This window comes from Acomys minous, assembly GCF_964271855.1.
Source record: "Acomys minous genome assembly, chromosome: 9".
NCBI classification, from domain to species: Eukaryota; Metazoa; Chordata; class Mammalia; order Rodentia; family Muridae; genus Acomys; species Acomys minous.
The window spans coordinates 17,060,805-17,080,770 of NC_140490.1; the positions used below are offsets into that span (position 1 = coordinate 17,060,805).

The 19,966-nt window shown below is 50.6% G+C and overlaps 1 protein-coding gene across 1 annotated transcript in view; it reads left to right on the forward strand.

Annotated features, from left to right (window-relative positions):
• Window positions 1-1,090: 1,090 nt before the first annotated feature.
• Window positions 1,091-19,966, forward strand: part of CHAT (choline O-acetyltransferase) — a 52,274-nt gene continuing 33,398 nt past the window's right edge. Inside the window, exons 1-7 of the mRNA XM_084794009.1 lie at window positions 1,091-1,269; window positions 3,217-3,320; window positions 7,203-7,394; window positions 8,208-8,326; window positions 9,616-9,669; window positions 14,204-14,384; window positions 16,294-16,471. Of these exons, the coding sequence (XP_084650135.1) occupies window positions 3,255-3,320; window positions 7,203-7,394; window positions 8,208-8,326; window positions 9,616-9,669; window positions 14,204-14,384; window positions 16,294-16,471 (790 nt within the window). The 5' untranslated portion in view covers window positions 1,091-1,269; window positions 3,217-3,254. The remainder of the gene's footprint in view (window positions 1,270-3,216; window positions 3,321-7,202; window positions 7,395-8,207; window positions 8,327-9,615; window positions 9,670-14,203; window positions 14,385-16,293; window positions 16,472-19,966) is intronic.

Consider the following 19,966-nt stretch of genomic DNA (forward strand, 5'->3'; position numbering starts at 1 on the left):
GGATCTTATCTTACCTTGTCAAGTAAGGAGCAGGAGGGAGCTGTTTTCTACAGAAAAGAGGAGGCAAGTCCCCATCTTTTAGGGCCCCAGCCTGGGAACAGCGTTCTTTAAGGACAGTGGCTCTTAAGGATCTGAGGAATGGGAGAGCAGCTGCCTGTGGATTTGCCTTTTCTCAGTCAGTTTGAATGGAGAAGGGAAGAGATATGGGTGTGGGAGCTGGTGCCAATCCCTGCCCCTCTCTGTCCTAAATGAAAGAGGTCACTCAGAGATGGCAGGGAAGTTTCCTAGCCTGATTTCCTGTGCTGGAGGCTGAGGCCGAAGGCTGTACACTCATTCCTGGATCCTGCTGCCTCCACACGGAGCCCTCTGATTTCATGGTGGAGAGGCAGTTGGATTAGAGTAACCTGTGTGTGCAGCGGGGAGGACTGCACGTGTGTGGGTATATCTATCTGTCTGTCTGTCTGTCTGTCTGCCTGTCCTTATCCGTTTGTGTAAGAGAAAGGGGTGTGTGTGTGTGTATGCGGGGGATACTTTGCCTGAGAAGAGTGTCTGTGGGCATCTGGTTGAGTCCCTAAACAACCTTTGCCTGCTTTCATTGCGGACCAAGTCTGTGTTCCCTTGTCTCTGCCTCTCTCTTCAAAGAGCCTGCAGGAATAGGATGGTAAAAGAAAGGAAGGGAGGTCCCACAGTAGCCAACAAACTCATTAATATTTTAAAGGGGTGCAGTAAGGTTCCAGCCTTGTGAGAAGGGGTTCTGCATAAGCAGCTGCACAGAAGACCATGTGGATAGGGGAGCCTAGGGACTGAGGAAGGCTGGGGTGGGGTGATGGGCATTAGCAGGACAATGTTCAGTGCCCCTTTCCAGGGCTTAAATCCGATGCCAGTGCAGGAACGAACTCATCCGGGAAGCTGTCCGAGACAGGTTTTGAGGACAGAAGATGGAAATCACAGGGCGGGGCATGGGGTGGGGGGAGCAGAGGACTGTGAGGAAGAGATGTAGGGAGGGACAAGGGGGAGGGGAAAAAAGAGGAAAAGGGGAGGGAGGAGGGAAGGGAGGGAGTCTACAGAGGTGCGGCTGGTTTGCTTGCAGTCAGCTGCTGGGACCCAGCACGTCGTCGGAGACTCTACTATTGACCTAGGCGGCAGCCCCACTTTCTTTCTGACGCTGCCTCCGCCCCTTCCCTGGTCCTTCTGGCTCACACAGCGGCCTCCAGCCCTGCTTGGTGTGGAGCAGCGCCGGGTTTGGTGCCGAACAACCCAGGAGAGCAGGTGAGGAGGGCTGGGCAGCGGTGGGTGCGCGGGGCGGGCGCAAAGAGCTAAGCCCTTGGAGACAGGCGGACCCAGGCGCTATTCCCTCCGGAGGAGCTGTCCAAGGAGGGGCAGCTCCCAGGCCCAAAGGCCCCTGGACGCTCAGAGTGTACAGCGTCCTAGGCACCACTGGTTGTCGTCGGAGTACATCTAAGAGACTGAGGGGTTTGGCAGCTCAGATGCCTGGACTGGGAGGGCTCGATTATCAAGGCTTAGGACTCCCCTGATGGATACCGCCCACCTGTGTTACTTTTACTTGAAGCCCAGGGTCTGTTGGTATTATCTCTGGGCCCCAGTTTTCTCCACCCATTCTTAAGAAGGTGGGGAGTGCCGGGGGCCGGGGTCGATGACACGCCTGCAGGAGTGGCAGCACAGAGAGCCTTAGGAAACCAGATCAGATGTGTTGGACCTTCAGGGCAAAAAGCAAAGACCTCTCTCTCCCTGTAGCCCCTGCAAGCCAGGCCAACAGAAGAAGAAATGGGAGGGTACCAAACCACAGGAAGACAAATACATATGAACTCTCTAAGCCTGGGCCAAGGTGCTAAGGAGGAAGGAGCTGCGTGTCATGGGAGAACAGTGGGACACCCACCACAATGTCTACTGGCAGGGGCATATTCTCCCCTCAGAGATATGAAGTCCTTCAGGCCCGGCCAGTGTTCTCCCCTTCCCATCACTGAGATGGCACAAAAGGAAACATTAGCTGCCCAATGTAGAGCTTTTATTAACTTGACCTTGTTGTCTTGGTTGACCCCTCAAAGTAAACAACAAAGCACCCACATACTTACCCGGCAGTTTCTAGGCACAGTTGGGCTCAAGGACTGTTGTGCTGGGAGTGTGCTGCGCTAGACCCCAAGGCCTTTCTGTTCTCTGTTCAGTGGGGCCGGGCAGTCTCAAACTCTCCTAGGCCTGGCTGAGTCTGGTTCTTCCACCTTTCTGCATGGTCTCTCCCCAGGATGAACTGAGCCTTATGCCAGCACCTGGCTGTGCTTGATTCTGAGTGAGGTTTCTGCTGCTGCTGCTGCTGCTGCTGCTGCTGCTGGTCCAACAGGCTAAGCATCAGCTTTGGTCTCTTGAGGGAGAATAAAATGTAGGTTTGTAGAAATCTTGTCTGTGCAGGTTTCTGGCTTGGTGGTGCAGAAGGTGTACCCCACAGCTCTAAAAACTGGCCTGTGTCCTTAGCCTAGCTTATTTCTGGCGCACCTTCTAAATTAATCTGCCTTACCCAAGGCTGCTGGGAGAATCTAGAGGCCGTGACTACCCACGCTCTGGTATCATGTCCCCCCATATCCCCGTTGCACCCACCCTTGGAGCCTGCTGCCCAGAGACTACCCCGGGGTCTCAAGTAGCCCAAAATGTCACCCAGAGTACAGGACCTTAAAATACTTGAGGGCATTCAAGCACCCACTCATAATATTCCTACGTACAGGGTGCAGAGTTTTCTGGACTCACATCCCCTCTACTTCATAACAGAGCCAGGCCAGGCATCCTAGAGGGGAATCAGGACACGCTGGATATGGCTTTGCACAGGAGAACTACAGTTTTGGGGGAAAGTTGAGACCAGCCCGGTCGGGTCTCAGTTGTGTTCCAGGCAAACCAAAGCTAGCACTCTGACCCTGGTCGGTTGAGAGTGGGCAACCCCAGCCTGGCTCCTCCCAATGCCACCTGGGGTCACCAGCTATTCTTGAGTCATGCCGGCTTCATGAGAGCAGGTCTCAGCTCATGGAGGATTCAGAGAGGTCACCCTGGTCAGGGACACAGGTCTGAGGGGGTGAGATGGCAGTCACAGCAGCACTGAGCTCCCTACACACTGCTGTCAGTCTCTGGCTGCCTTAGGGTATGGGGAAGAGCCTATGGGATTCATTTAGGCTTCCATGGCTCTGTGTGAGGCTGCTTTTCGTCTGTCTCCAGGTCTACAGGTCAGCTACTCTGGAGCAAGAATCACCAAGATGCCCATCCTGGACAAGGTCCCCCAAAAGGTGCCTGCAAAAACATCTAGCTGTGAAGAGGAGCCGGTGAGGAACTTTTTGAGCCATGTGTCTTATCCCTGCTCTCTCTTCTCACACCCTCGTATTCCCAGAAGAGTCTGGAGTGGCACTGGCTCTCGACTGTTCCCAGCTCTGGGCTCTCCTAGACAGAAGGGCAGCTTGTAGCCCTGCCCTATCCTGGGAGGAGCCTCTTTTGGCCTGGAAGTTCAGAAACCTTGCTACAGGAGGGTTAGGGCAAAACCCCCAGATCTAGTTCTAGTCTCTCCAACTGGCTAGACTCAGCTGCTTGTCCTCAATATATCAATTAAAGAGACAATATGTTAAAAAGGTAGAGAAAAGAGCATTAGTTGACACATTAGGGAGATGAACAGGTAAAGAGGTCCAGTGAGTCTAAATCAATCTTCAAGGCATGGCCATACACTGGAGGTTTTAGAGGAAGAATCTGGACATATGAATATAGCCTGATATCTGACGTATATATGATCTGGACTTAAGATGTGGTCTGGCAGATCATTAGCTCAGCTGTGATTCTGCAAGATGACCAGGAGAAGTTGTTGCTGTGACCATCGAGGGGAAGCAGTTTATTTCCCAGTGTTTTCCTGGTCCAGAGGGAAGCTTCCTTATGGTGGATGACTGCCGTGATTTGAAGGGTTGCCTGTTCTGTAAGGCTTCCGACAGTGCTGTTTGAGGAATGCAAAATAATTGGTGTTGAGTGCAATGGAAAGGTTTAGGCACATTTGGAGGGTCTGGAGCAGAGCACTGGAAAATCCGCGAGAGATGCATACGTTCCTCTTGGTTTTGTTTTGCTTGTTTGCTGTTTTGTTGTCGCCGTCGTTTTTGTTTTGAGGGTTTCTCCGTGTATCTCTGGCTGTCTTGGAACTTGCTCTGTGGACCTGGCTAACCTTGAACTCACAGAGATCAGCCTGCCTCTGCCTCTGCCTCTGCCTCTGCTCAGTTAAGTTCCTCTTTGTTCTTTCAGCCAAGCTGAGGGGTTAGTTAGGTTAGGCACTGCTGTCGTTGTCTCTTTTGTTGTGGTGGTGGTGGTGTTTTGTTATTTTTAAAGGCAGTTACTCATTGAGTGGTTATCGCGCCGACATGCAGGACTCGGCAGGAAGAAACGAAGGCAAGGCAGAGGTGCCAGGCTTGCACCTCATTCTTAATTACCTTGTGGACCAAATGAAGAGTCTGATGCTTTAGTGGTGGGGGCGGGGCAAGGCAAAGGCAGTTTCTAAATGCCGACTGTAGCCTTAGGATGCTGGGGAACGCAGAGGACTGCACTTCTTGCTCTCAAATCCAAGAAGAGCTCAGGCACCAGTCAAGCACTGTCTCCCTCACCTCCCCCCCACCTCACTGTACCCCAAGTTCTACTGCAGATGGCTTTAAACCCAGCATGCTTGCCTAGGCAAGGCTGAACCCCCTTCGCAAGCCCTGGCACATCCAAGCTCCAGCTGCTGCCACTGGTTCAGCCCAGGAGCGTTCAAGCATCATCTTTTCCACTGGTTTGAAACAACACTATCCTCCCTGGGCAGGCAGCCTTCCTCCTGCTACATCCAGCCTTCCAGAGATAGAGCAGTGCATCTCAGTTCAAGTTCCTGCATGTGCCGGTCCCTCTGCCACAGCCTTCTCGCCCCTCCCTGGTCCTGCCAGGATTTCTCGTCTTCTGCCCTTGAGCTTGCTCCTAACACATCCCCAACCTCTGTAGCTGACCAGCACCTCTGCCACCACTGTCCACGGCATTGTGTCCACTGTGCCTCTCCTTCCCCGGCATTGGCCTATGGCCTATGGCTCCCTGGAGGGCAGACTCCTTCTCTCCACTGTCTATAAGACCAGTCCATAGCCTGGCTCAGATAAACCACTCAGAAATTTGCACAGGCCACAGAATTCCAAGTCTACACAAGCCCAGAGGGCCACAAGAGTCAGAGAAGGAGCCACGGCTGGAGCTGAGATGCCTAAACTAAGATTCCCACCCCCCCTCCATCTTACCCATCACTGCTTCTCTCTCACCCAGGCTGTGCCACAGCACGAGTGAAAGCCCAGGCACTCTCGTCAAACCTTCCACCACTCTTGGGCTACGCTTCTTGGAGACATTTGCCTGTTCCATCCACACAGACACCTGTGAGCAGAGGAGGAGGGACTAGAGTGACTAAGGAGGGGGCATCAAAATGTGGTTTGCTTGGAACGGGCCAAACAACATAGGACATCGTCCAGACCTGTCCTTGTGTTTGTATTGTCCCCCAGGGCAGCAGCACCAGAGGTTAGTGCTGACAGTTCACCTCCAGCCAGGGTATTGAGCTCCACAGACAGGACCAGACAGGTGGGGACTTATCCATCCATTATTACTTGTTCCGCCACCACCCTGGGCTGAGCCTCAAGAGAAGACAGGTGCTTTCAGCAGCCCACCAGGGTAGGGTGAGCCCTTGGCTAACCTATAGAAACACAACTCACCACCTCCCCCCGCCCCCTCACAGAGAAGAAGCCCCTGAAAAAAAGGCACCGTGCTGTGTGCCAACTGTGTACAATCTAACAATGGCGCTAAAAATCTGGCTTCTCTATTATCAAGGGCTGAGAGAGGGAGACGGGGGTGGGGGGTGGGGGGTGGGGGAGCAAAAAAGGTTGTGAAGGAGAGGAGAGGAAACCCCAGAAAGAGGAGGGGAAATGAACTGGGGGTGTAGCTCAGCTGCAGTGCTTGCCTAGTGTGTACAAGGCTCTGGGACAGGAGAAGAGAGGGGAGAGGAAGGGAGGGGAGGGGAGGGGAGGGGAGGAGATGAAATGAATTACATTGACTAAGAATCACTATGTGACCTGGGATTAGTCTCCCCATACTGTGGCTTCAGTTCCCTCCTGTTTAATGACAAAACTCCCTTCCCTGTCTATGTGGCACATTGAAGATACACAAGACCCCTGGTCAAGCATGCTGGATTAACAAGAACAGGCAGTGCCCATGTAGGAAAATCCCTGTGAAGCTCCCTTTCTGAATCTTCACCTCACTTGGAGCCTGGAGACCACAGGTTTCTTGGGTTTCCTTTAGAAGGATAAGGCCAGTTAACCAAGCACAATCCGCGTTTGTTGCAGCCCTGTTAGTTTTCTCTTTTATTTTCTTGGGGTCCATCAGGTAGGAAGAGTTGTTGAATGGGATAGGTGAAAAAGACCTGAGGCCTGGAGAGGCCTGGGCAAGAAAGCCTTCCACTGTCCCCCGCCGCCACCCCCCCAACCTGACCTAGTGCCCACATGGAACCAATGCCCTCCCTGGGTTCCACACCAGGAAGCAGGAATCCAGAGGCAAAGGGCAAGAGATAGCCACTGCCCCAGAAAGCCTTTCCAGGAAGCTGGTCATATCACTCAAAGCCATCTTAGCCCATTTGACTCTTTCTGTAAGGCTAGCATCTTCCAGGCCAGAGAGCATGCAGGCTCTGGGGCATCAGCTGGGAGGAGTTCCTATGTGAAGAGTGACCAGCAGTCAGCAATATCGCCAATGATCTTTCGTCCCAGACCCATCCTTTATGGGCTGTTAGCACATGTACATCTGTCATCCCTTTCCATCCTGTGAGAGGATCATTTTTCATAGAAGAACTGGGCCCTTGCAGAGGGAGAAACTTCCCCCAAGGACATATCACTGATCTGCAGCAAGGTCAGTGTGTGAACCCGTCTGTCTGATGCCAACAGCAGGGTCAGGGTGTGAGTCCAGGCCTATCATTTTGTGCCTTCCTGAGTCCTAAATACAGCATGTGGGCAGGGACAGCAAGCAGGAGGGCCCTTAACTTACAGTTCTGCTAAGGTAGGCCCAGTAAATAGGCCCCAGGGTGGCAAATGAGAATGAGACAGAATGAGACATGTTCTGACATCAACTCCAGGACAGGTATGGACCATATTCAATAAGGGGAGTGAGAGACCATGAACCTTCTTTTTCAGGGCTTACCCAAATTGCCAGTGCCCCCACTGCAGCAGACACTGGCCACCTATCTGCAGTGTATGCAGCACCTGGTGCCAGAGGAGCAATTCAGGAAGAGCCAGGCCATTGTGAAGCGGTTTGGGGCTCCTGGTGGCCTGGGTGAGACCCTGCAGGAAAAACTCCTGGAGAGGCAGAAGAAGACACCCAACTGGGTAAGGGTTCCTGGACAGAAGGTGGCGAGAGATCTCTGGGGTGGGGAGGAGAAAGAGGAAAGGATGTGGGAGAGGGTAAGAGCTGAGGTAGAGGGCGTTGGGAGAAGACAGGGATGCATGATGGATGGGAACAGACCGATAGCATATGTTGGGTGACTGCAAGGGAGAGAGGTAGGTAAGATGAAAAAGGGACTGGAGGAAAAAGGAGGGTGGGGAGCATGAAAGTGAAGACAGAGGTGAGAGATTGGGAGGGACGGGACACAGAGCTAGGGACAGGGATGGGGAAAGATGGGGATAGAGATGAGCTTAGAAGACAGAGTGGGGTGACAGGTAGGGCTAAGGCACAAGGACAGGCGGTGGGCAGGGATGTATCACTAACGATGGGAAAAGAGGAAGAAATAAAAGATACTATATGGGATGAAGATGAAGGGCAGGCTTGGAGAACTGGGAAGATGCAGGCTCAGCAAACAGCTGAGTCTTAGTGCATTTGTGGGATGGAGGGATGGATGGATGGGTGGATGGAGGGATGGATGGAGGGAAGGATGGATGGGTGGATGGATGGATGGAGGGAGGAATGGATGGGTGGAGGGATGGATAAGTGGATAGGTGGATGGGTGGATGGATGGATGGATGGATGGATGGATGGATGGATGGATGGATGGGTGGGTGGGTGGATGAGTGGATGATCCACCAAGAGGGGCTTATTTGGAGTAGTCAGAACAGGGCTGATGACCTCTGCGAGGACAGTGCCTGTGTAGGAAGGGTGTGTCAGGGTTCAGGTGTAATGGCACCCCTCCCTGTGCTTCCTGACAGGTATCTGAATACTGGCTGAATGACATGTATCTCAACAACCGCCTGGCCCTGCCAGTCAACTCTAGCCCTGCTGTGATCTTTGCTCGGCAGAACTTCCACGACACCAATGACCAGCTACGGTGAGGCCAGGATGCCCTGGGCACACAGCAGAGGAACCCACCCAAGATGTGGGGGTCTGCCTTCACACCAGGAGGGAGAGCCCAGAGCTTGTGCAACGTCTCAGCTTGCTGGGGCCAAGTAACACAAGACATCTCCTGATGCCATCAGGCCGGGGGTGGGAAGGGTTAGGCATGGTGTCACTCAGTAATAAACACGTGGTCTCTCCCTAAACACATTTATTTGATGGAGCTAGTGGGGGGGGGGGTCATGAGCCCCAGGGACCCACACAACACTTTTGACCCTGCTTGGTCTATGAGCTGTCACTTAAAAGTAGTCCTAACTGGGCCATGCTGCTCCAGGTGCCTGAGAGGTCCTCTGTACTCCCTGAAGCTCTGCTCCAAACACACTCCAGAGGGAGGAACATCCCTCCCTGCCAGCACAGCTACCATCTGCTGCAATTTCAGAGCTCAGTGAGCCGCTGGAAGGGCCTCTAAGTGCATGGAGAATGGTGGCAGTGGTGGGTAGGGGCAGGGAAGGACGGTCTCCCTGTTGGAGTCTGTCAGGATTTCATCCTCTTACTGTCTCCGTGGGAACACAGGCACAGCCTAGGCCTAGCTCCAATTGCCCGCCTCTCCTCTAGAAAGAGGAACGAGGATGGATGGGTTCTGAAGACAGCTCTCCAAATTGCAACTGAGGGGCATTTTCCCCCCTATGCAATTAAGTCAGACCTCATCATCCATAGACAGTTATGATGGCACCGTCCCCTGGCACTGGGCCCTGAGGCTTTCCTCCCAAGACTCATTTTCCTTTTCATTAGCCACTAAGAGGGTTCAAACTGCAGCCTTTCCCCCTGGAGACTGCATTTCCCAGAAGATCCAGCCACAGTGCTGGATCCGCTCATGGGAAACCTTACCCTCTCACCTTCCCTTTTCTGTCACTCACTCTGTCACTACTCCAGGCACCTCTTCCTCCTCAAGGTGATTCTGCCTTCCTCTCCCCACACCCCCCCCCCCACACACACCAAAATAAACCATCCTCAGTTCTCACCAAAGGACCATTTTTAATCCAAGGCTGTGGTGGGCTGACAGCACTCAGGGGAGGGGCAGTACGACCCACATCCCATTAGTGCACATGGGGCCTGGCATATGGCAGGCGATAGATGGGCGAGTCTGGAAAAGAGGGAGGGGCATGAAGAGCATAGAAGGAGAAAGGGAGGGAGGAGGAAGTCAGGAAGGACAGAGGAAAGGTGGGAGCATAGGGGCCCGGAAACCGCCTCACACACCCCTCAAGTCTCTCTGTGTCCCTGCAGATTTGCAGCCAGTCTCATCTCCGGTGTGCTCAGCTACAAGGCTCTGCTGGACAGGTGGGTCAGGGCCCCAGCCTGGGAGGGGTAGGGCCCAGCTTGGTTGTCTCCTCCTCACTGCCTTTCTCTGAAATGCCCCTCCCTCCCTCCGGACCTCTTTCCGCCTGCAGTGTGACTTACAGTTTGGGTCTGGAGATCCCAGGAAGGGCGGAGAAGGAAGCACTGTTAGAGAAAGGGGTGGCACACTAAGTGGTGCTATTGGGATGACGGTCTCCCCCACTTTGTGCCTTAGGGTCCACATGCCCACCCTAGCTCAGTGAACATGGGGTGCTCCTGTAGGTTGTGGGAGCTACTCAGGCACTGGGTTCTCCATAATCCTATGAGAACAGTCCCCCTTCCTAGCCAATCTCAGGGCAATGGGAACACTGGGGAGACCACAGAGCTACAGGTGCTGTAATGAAGGAGGGGCCGAAAGCCGCGCTCTGTGCACAGATAAGGAAGCGAAGCTCAGAGAGAGTCAATAACTTATCCGTTACCGTACAGCGGAGAAGCGGAAGGGCACAGGGGCAGTCTCCACTCTCTGTTCTGTGTAGATCCAGGTATCCAGGTTAGTGTTTCCCCAACCCTGGGACAGAAGCTAAGACACACATTGTCCCCAGGGAGGAGGGTCAGAGAGGCAGAGCCTGGGGTCAGCCCATCTGAATATGAATTGTGTTTTAGACAAAGCACTGACTTGGGGGGGCGGTCTGATACTTGTCTTTCCACACTGGGCTGCCAGGCCTGTGGGCTGCCCTTTCCAGTCACGTTTCCAGAGCTTCCTTACTCCTCAGCCGGAGCCTGAGCTCTATCCAACACACTGCAGCTGCCTTGAGTGAGCCTGTCCTGCTCAGCACTCTGGCTGCACAGTGGAGGAGGGAAAAGTCTGACCCTGACGGCAGAGCCCAGGGACCATGGAGCTACCCATTACTGGCAGCCTTGACCCCCGCCCCACCTCTCACTTGAGCAGGCAGAAACACGTGTATGTGTGAGCATTTACATGAATGCACACAAACATCTGTTTCCATGCAAGCCGACATAAAGGTCCATGTGCTCTGTACTTGCAAACATCATAAGACTGGGACCTTTGGAGGAGTGTCTGTCTGGCTTGGACACTTGGGTAATTTACTCTTCATTTTCAGTGTATTGATGCTCGGAAGATGTTGAGAAATTACCTACTCTCAAAACGTTCTCAGATGGACATAGAATAAAATCCCATTCCTTCTGTGAACCCAAACCCCAGGCATCCCCACTGGGGCATCTACTAGTCAGTCACCAAAAAGGGACCCAGTATGCTTCTCCCATGTGCACTCCCCCTCACTCGTCTCTCCTCCTCAGTACAGGCGGTAGCACATCCTGATTGGCAGGTCCAGCTGGGAGTCTCCTGTGGTCACTCCTTCTCCCTCCATGACATCCGTTGTGCTCAGATGCGGCCACCACATACCACAGCCAGTTCCCAAGCCTCCTTCTTAACTTACCCACAGTATTTTCCCACCTTGGCTTCAGTCTTCTTCCTGATGCTTCCTGGGACAGACTTTGGTCTTCTCCTTGTATAAGCAGGGCCATTAAAAAAGCAAAATCGGACAGGATATGCTGGGAATATAGCTCAGTGCTAGAGCACTTTGCCTTGCATGAGTAAGGCCCTGGGTTTAGCCCTCAGTACTGACAAATCAAACGCAAAACAAACCACACACACACACACACACACACACACACACACACACACACACACGCCAGAGCTGGGGGTGCTGTGTTTTAATGATGATGATGCGTATGCTTAGCATGGATGAGGCCCTGGGTTCAACCCTTAGCTCCAAAAGAAGAAAAGCACACATAACTCAAATCATGCTCCTGGGTGTCAAAGCTGCCAGAGGCTTTTTAATGCACCAAGCATAAGCTGCCAACTTCTACCTTGCCACCACAGCCCAGGGACCTGTCCTTGCCCATTTTTTCAGACTTTTTTTCATTCTGGCTTACTTTCTGCCTTCCACTGGTGCACTGGTAAGTCTCAAACCATCACTGGAAGAAGGGGCTTTATTTTCGAATTGTGTAAAACATGACAAAAAATTACTAGAGAACGTTTACAAAAGTGTAAAATCCAAGACTGCGTGTTTTACTATTGAATTCAGTTGGCATAACTCCCACCATTGCTATAGATATTTTTGGAGTCTGGCACTCATCACAGTCATGCAATTTCCATGCAACACCCCCACTTTGAGTGGCATAACTGTGGGTCTCTCTGCCCAGCCTGTCTGCCTGGAAGCTTCTTACCCTTTGGGCTCAGCTCAGTCAAGCAGGCAGGAATGAGGCTTCCCCTTAGTCCTGTACCCCTGCCCTTGCTGGTCACTCAATCTATCTGAAGCCCTCCTGATTGCCAGTTTACAATATACTTCCCAGCAACACATCCCAGGACCCACATCCAGTCAGGGTGGGAAAAATCGTGTCCGCTTACTATTACCACAGAATAGTGCCTGGCATAGAAATCGAACTTTGAAAGCTGAAAGAACAAAAGAATAAATGGATTAATGGGTGGAGAATAGGCCAGTAGGTAGATGGACGGTAGGTAGACTGAATGCATAGTAGGTCATTGGTTGCACAGTGGATGGATGAGAAGTGATGGATAAATACTTGGTGAATGCATGCACGGCAGATGGTTGAATGGATAATTGCGTGTGTGCACACATGCACAGTAGATGCGTGAATTGGTGCAAGAGCGGTAGATGAATGCGAGGGTAGCGGGTGGTTACATGTGTGGTAGGTGGGTGGATGCATTGGAGAGGAGTAGATGAGTGAATGGTGCACTGCTCACTTTTCTGTTGCTGTGATAAAACACCATGATCAAAAGCAACTTATAGAAGGAAGAATTTATTTTGGCTTATGGTTTCATAGGGGGAAGAATGGCATAATGGCAAGGAAGGCATGGAAGCAGAAAGCCAGATCAGAAAGAAAACTGCCTGAACACATTTGAACAGCACATATAAAACACACACACAGAGAGACAAAGGGTCGGCGTGGAGGGGAAAGAGAATGCAGGGAGAGCTCAGGGAAGTAGAGTAACGCTATAAAACTCTTAAAGCCCACCCCTAGTGATGTACTTCCTCCCTCAAGTCAACATGTCCTAAAGATTCTACAACGTCCCCCAAACAGTGCCATCAATTGGAGATCAAATGTTCAAATACCTGAGCCTATGGTGGAGCATTTCTCACTCAACCCACAAAAGACAGATACATGGTGAACTGGTGGGTGGACAGGTAGTAGACAGAGAGATGGATACATAATAGATGGATAGTATACATGCATGCTCATCGATGGATGGATAGTGAGTTGGTAGACAAATGTATGGATGGTCCTGATGCTGTGACCCTTTAATACAGTTCCTCGTGTTGTGGTGACCCCAACCATAAAATTATTTTTGTTACTTCACAACTGTGATTTTGCTACCGTTGTAAATTGTAATGTAAATATCTGTGTCTTTCGATGGTCTTAGGCAAACCCTGTGAAAGAGTTGTTCAATCTCCAAAGGGGTCACAGCCCACAGGTTGAAAACCACTGAGTTAATGCATGATGGGAGTGTATGAATGGATGCATTGATAGACTATGGATGAACGAATAGATACTGTGTGGATAGATGTATAATGCAGAAATGATAGGTAGATGGATGTAAGGATGGATGCATGGTGGTTGAATGGTGAATGTATGTATATAGTTGCATGGTAGATGTGTGGGTGGCTTAATGGTAGATGAATATATACATGAGGGATGTTGGATTGATGGATGGATGGGTGGATGGGTGGATGATGGGTGGGTGGGTGATAGGTGATTGGGTGGGTGGGAAACTACATGATGGTAATGAATTGATGATAGACAGTTGGATGCTTATATGGAAAGATAGATAAATGGATGAATTGATAGATTCAGTGGAAAAATGTGTGGACAGATGACTAGGATGGATGGATGGATGGTGGGTGGATGGATGGATGGTGGGTGGGTGGATGGATGGAATGATAGATATATCATTCAGAAGCCACATGACAAGAAGAACTTTCTACTTTAAACTCTGAGAAGGCTTCAAGAAGAAATAATAAAGAATAGACTCTTGAAGGAGGAGTTTTCTTAAAAAAAAAAAAAAGACAGTGGAGTACAGGGGTAGAGGAAAATGTGTGCCAAGAAAAATTGGTGTAAGCAAAGGCACAGAGAGTTAAAAGGCAAAAATTACATATACATTTCCTGTGGCTGGGGTGAGGGTAGAGTTGTGGAGGTTTGGGGGAAATTCTGAGGTGTTCCATGGGCCACAGAAATGGAACCTTCCATTATTTCACAGAATGAAAAAAAGCCCTGCAGCAGTGCCATTGTAAGTTTGATGTACCGTTAGCCTAACTATAACAACAAAGTACAGAGTAGTAAGCCATAAGTAGAGTGCTTGTTTAGCAGGCACATAGCCTCGGTTTGATGCAAAACCTTCAAAAGGAAAAACATGAGGTTACCATAGAACCCATCCCAGTGCCTTCTGGCCCTCTCACACCTGCCTGCCTAACTCTCTTATGCTCTTTCCTTCCAGCCACTCCCTCCCCACTGACTGTGCCAAGGGCCAGCTTTCAGGGCAGCCCCTCTGCATGACCCAATACTACAGGCTCTTCTCCTCTTACCGGCTCCCTGGCCATACCCAGGACACACTTGTGGCCCAGAAGAGCAGCATCATGCCTGAGCCGGAGCATGTCATTGTGGCCTGCTGCAACCAGGTAAGTGGCCCCTTTGCCACAGGCTCTCAGACTTGGAGCACGTGTGGAGCGGATAGTGGCTAGGTGTTCCCATCCATCCCTGCCTCTTCACAAGTGCACAGGCTGGTTCCTCAAGTCATACGGTGAGCTTGGGGCATGATACCCTCACAAAGAGGATTTCCTACTGGGTCAGTCCATTCTCTCCAGCAGCTGTATTTTAAAAACGGAAAAACTATTCAGTTAGAAGATAAACTCCCTGGGTTCTAATCCCAGAGAAGGCAAGGACTTAGGGTCATGAACGAAGTCCAATATGGCCTTCATCCTCACAGTTATTTATTTTCATGTTGTCCATGTCCTTCCTGGAGCCTGGATGGATGGACAGAGTTAAGGACTAGCAGACAAGACCTCTCATGTGTAAGACTGTGGGTCTAGAAATTACATTTATTAATTTCATTTAATTACTCACAATGACCCTGGAGAGGAGGCCTTTGAGTCTTCATTTGACAGCTGAGAAGGGGAGGCTTAGGGAAGCTAATGGTGTGTGCAAGAGCAAGAAGGATTCCAGGTCACCAACAGCCCAAGACCAGGCTCTACCCTAAAGTTCATGTTTTCAGACTTGATTGTTCACCATGGCAGGGTAACAAGCTGGGCATGAAGGCTACGGGCTCTGTCTGGTGCCTACTACACTGTACATCCTGAGTGCTGAAGCTTCTCAAAATAGTTCATGTGACAAAAAGTGGGGCTTGGGAGGTCTTCCTGTCTTTTTTGTATTGAAAGCTTAAGTTTGGCAACCACACCTGCCTCCCTACCCTCCACCCTATTTACTATCTAATATTTTCTTCCTGGGCTCATTTCAGTAAATTGAGAGCATGGGAAAAGTCTGTCCCCGGAGGGTAGCTGTGATCACTGTTTGAGGGTTTAAAAGCTAGCAGAAGACTTCCTAGCCCGGCTAGCACCCTGACCAGACAGGCACAGAGTGAAAACCTTTCTTCGTCTTCATTTAAAGAAAGTCAAGCCAAGCATTTCTCAGCCTCCATATTGCACATTATCCAAGCCTTCTGGGAACAACCATAGATCAGACTTCATGGACTTCGACGAGGGTGATGGGTGGAGCAATCACTTATATCTATATACTGAAAGGGATGTGGCAGGCTGAGTCAAGAAAGAGACCCTTTACCAAGTCCAAGGCCCTGGCTTTTAAAGCTGTAGAATCATAGCCCTACAAGGCATCCATGCTTAGCTCATGCATACACAGATGCTTGTGCAGAGATATACCCAGTGTTTTGTGTGTTGGTTTTTTATTTTAACATTTGTCTACAACTGCTGGTTTATTGTTGTTGTTGTTGTTGTTGTTTAGATCTATACCCACATCTCTGTCTATAGCTGTTTGTTCTAATTCACTGTGCACTGCATTTTACATATCCAGTCTACCCCAAAAGAACAGGCTGGCTCTCTCTACTGTTTGGCTAAATCAAAGGTCTACTCTGCACACACTCTTTCATATTCTTCTGGTACACATGGGTGTGCTTCTCGGAGCCCTAGGCTAAACTCTGCATATACAGACGCAGTTGCCGTGTCATAGACAAGCACTTAGTTTTGATGGACACTGCCTTCCGACAGTGGCTGTACCCATTTATACTTGATTCTCTGAAAACATGATGATGTTGCATGCCCTAGGAGCCGGAAAAAAAAATTTTTTTTTTAAAAAGGAAGGAAAAAGCTTTCTTTCTTAGGTTTCATCTGGCCCGTGCTAGGGAGAGCTTGGAGTTGAGTACAGTCAGCAGCTTTGAATGCTTGCCAGAACAAGACAACGCAGAACCATTAAGCACCCTGGAGACCTTGGGCCCGATTTCTCTGTGAAGACTCCGTGAAGGCCTGGAGCCTCGGGCTGGCTGCTACAAGTCATGTGTTCGCCCTGTTTCCCTCACAGTTCTTTGTCTTGGATGTTGTCATTAATTTCCGCCGTCTCAGTGAGGGTGATCTGTTCACTCAGTTGAGAAAGATAGTCAAAATGGCGTCCAACGAGGATGAACGCTTGCCTCCAATCGGCCTGCTGACGTCAGACGGGAGGAGCGAATGGGCCAAGGCCAGGACGGTCCTCCTAAAAGGTTAGCTGCAGTACCAGCCCATCTCCATCTCATCCTCATGCCATTGGCTTTCCCTCCTCCAAGGTGAAGAGGTGCACAATCTCGCAATCTCATCCCCATCAGCCACAGCGTGGGGGAGCCCAACCCTCCAACCTAGGGCGGAACAGTGGGGAGCCTCGAGAGACAGAAGGGAGCGGTTGTACTTTTGCATTCTAAGTGATGATACTGTAGCTTTCTGGGTGACATAAGGGGAGCCCTAGAATTGTGGGTCATCTGGGAATGTTGAGTGCAGGAGGTTTTTAAGCGAGAGGAAGGCTGGGGACAGCTGGCAGCTGTGTGGGACGTGTGGTGCTCACTTGGAGACATGAGTCACTGGAAGAGCAGGCAGATGGGGCCTTGGTGTAGGGACCACCTCTGAGAGTATAGTTGGCCTTCTTCATCTGGTTTCCTGGTCCTAGGACTTTTCATGTTCTTATGAAGCAGCTATCCACCCCCAACTAGAAATTGGTAATTCTCTTTCTCTGCCCTTCTCCTCCCCTCCCTCCCCGCTCTCTGTCTCCGTGTGTGTGTTCATGTGCACGTGAGTGCACCTGTGTGTGAGTGTATACATATGGAGGTCAGAGGACGGCCTGTCATTTATGAGGTGTTGCCTCATCCCCATTTTTGAGACAAGATTTTTCACTGCCCTGGAACTCAGCAAGTAAGCAAGGCTGGCCAGGGAGCCCCAGAGAGCAGCCTGTCTCTGCCTCTCCCCATGCTGGGGGTTACAAATGTGTTATGCTATGCTCAGTGTGGTTTCTAAAATTTAACTTTACAGGGGTTCTTGGGAGTCAGACTTAAGTCCCTACGTTTGCACCCAACTTTTATCATTTTAGCAGTTTTATCAATTCAACCATCTCTCCAGCTTCAGTTTCTGTTGATTGATTGACTTTTATTTTTTGCGTACATTACATCCTGATTGCTGTTTCCCCTACCTGCATTCCTTTCAGTCCTCACCTCCAACCTTCCGTGTCCCCTAGATCCATTCCTCCTCTGTTTCCCTTAAAAACAAAACAAAACAACAACAACAACAACAAAAGCAGAACTCCCAGGGATATCAACCAAACATGACATAACAAGTTTCAGTAAGACTTAGTACAAACCCTCATACCAAGGCTGGACAAGGCAACCCAGTAGGAGGAAAAGGGTCCCAAGTGCAGGCAAAAGAGTCAGAGATACCCTCACTCCCACTGTGAGGAGTCCCACAAGAACACCAGGCTAGTCAACCATAACATATATGCAGAGGACCTGGCTTAGACCCATACAGGGTCCACTGTTGTCCCTTCAGTCTCTGAGCCCCTATGGGCCCTGCTTAGTTGATTCTGTGGCTCGTGTTCCTGTGGTATCCTTGATCCCTCTGGGTCCTAGAATCCCTCCTCCTCCCCTTCTTTTTCTGCTTTGCCTAGTGTTCCCCAGGCTGGGTTTAAAAGTTTCCAATCTCCTCTAGAAAGTGCTTTTTAAACCGAAGCCAGCCTTCATGGGAGGAATGGCTTCCTTTCTTGCTGACGTTGGACACCATGTAATGAGAAGCCAGACTTGTAGGACTCTTCATCCACTGCTAGGGATTGCCAAGGACCAGGCCGTAATTCAAGCCCTGTGTGTGTGACTGAGGAGACTGAGCTAGATCTAGGGTGTGGGACAGATAGGACAAAGCCTCTGCCCCCGTGCAACCCAGTGACAGGAGCAGGATGAGAAAAGGCCCAAAGAGGAAGGTCAAGTAGATAGGAGCATAATGAAGCAATAGGGACAACAGGCACCACAGAGATGGTCAGGGGCTTCCGACAACAGAAGGAACACTTCCTAATCGGATTTGAAAGGCGTTGCTGGGAAACAGTGAGGAAAGCAAATGGGATGGAGGATGAAATCTAGGCAGATAAATCAGTGTGGATAAAGTCAGCCACATTCTAGGGACACATTGCCCCGTTCCAGGAATCATAAGAAAAGCAATTGGTTAGCAAAGATGTCTGCTGGTCATCAGGGCCCGGCTCCCAGATGATCAGTTGTTTGCATTTTTCCAGGCATCTTCCTAGAAAGTTCTTCCCCCCTGGAGTTGGTTGACTTTTTGTACTTTGCCAAACTGAACTCTAGTGTCAAGGCCTCAGAGCCTCCCTAAGCCTTCTTCCTTGCTATCGGCACAGTGTCACCTTGATCCACTTTTTAAAAGTTTATTTTAACATTTCTTCCCCACTCCTTGGTGTGTGTGGGAAGGGTACGCACACAGGAGTGCAGGTGCCCTTAGAGTCAGGAAGAGGGCTTGGGGTTGGAGTTACAGGCAGCTATGACCCACCATACATAGGCGGGTACTGGGCCCAACTCATGTCCTTGGAAAGAACACTAAGTACTCTTAACCCTGTCCCCCTTCCCCCCACCCCAGCCATCCCTACAGTTCCTTTGACCCATTTTCTTATCTTGAATGACTTTCTATCCTGCAGGAAGCTCAGTTCCTGTCTGGTCAACGGTCTGCCCCACTGCCACCATCTGAGGACAGGGACCTGTTTGGTTTAACCTCCAAATCTACCAGACCAACCATAACGGTGGTGCAATTACACCATGCTAAATAAAATGACTGAGGCTTCTTACTAAGGATACTAGGCCCAGATGTCCTTTCACCCAAATATTGAGCACCTGCTGAACACTTGGTCCTAAAAAAAAAAAAAAAAAAGAGGGCTGCAGAGGGCACAGAAATCTATGCCCCAAATCCATTTTCACAGATATGATTGCCACGTTGGAGAATTAATAACTTAGAATTTGAAGGTAGATTATTCCCCCAGGAGACTGTAGTGAAATCACACCCTACTCTTTTTCCCTCTGGGGATGGAAACAGGCATCAAAATAATCACCTCTGCTACCCAGATAGTTTCCACTTTATTAGCAGGCCAGGCACAAGATGACTGACTGGGGTTGCCTAAGGTCTGAGTGCTTGGGCAGCACTAATCAGAATTAATCCGTTAATGGCATTTGATCTGGCTTTCTGAATGGAAGTGCTGTTTTTTAAAGGAAGTTCAGCAGAAAGGGATCGTGTGTGCGAGCACCACGCACACCTCCCCGTGGGCAAATCAATTAATCCAATTAGCGCCACCGGCAGTGTCTCTGCACAGCAGGAAACCAAGTCCTCCCAGAGTGGCGCCCTCTTCCCTGAAGCGACCCCAGAAGGGAAAGCAGGGAAGCCATTGCAGAAATGATTTCTGCTTCCAAGTGAACTGCCCATGGCAGCATGGCCGAGGGCTGAGTGTGAAAATAAAAAGCTGCGGCTGAGTTTAGACAGTCTTGAAGGAGATGCAGCAGCAGCAGCAGCAGCAACAGCAGCAGCAGCAGGAAGGGGAGGGAAGGGGCGGGGGTCCCTGGGTTGCTCGTCCTGACCCACACAGTGGACACTGGTATCATTTACTGAAATGGGCCGTGGGCTGGAAGTGGAGAGATCCTGTTGAAGTACATTTGACTGGAGGCACCCTGAGTCATCTCAGTGGAGGTGTCATG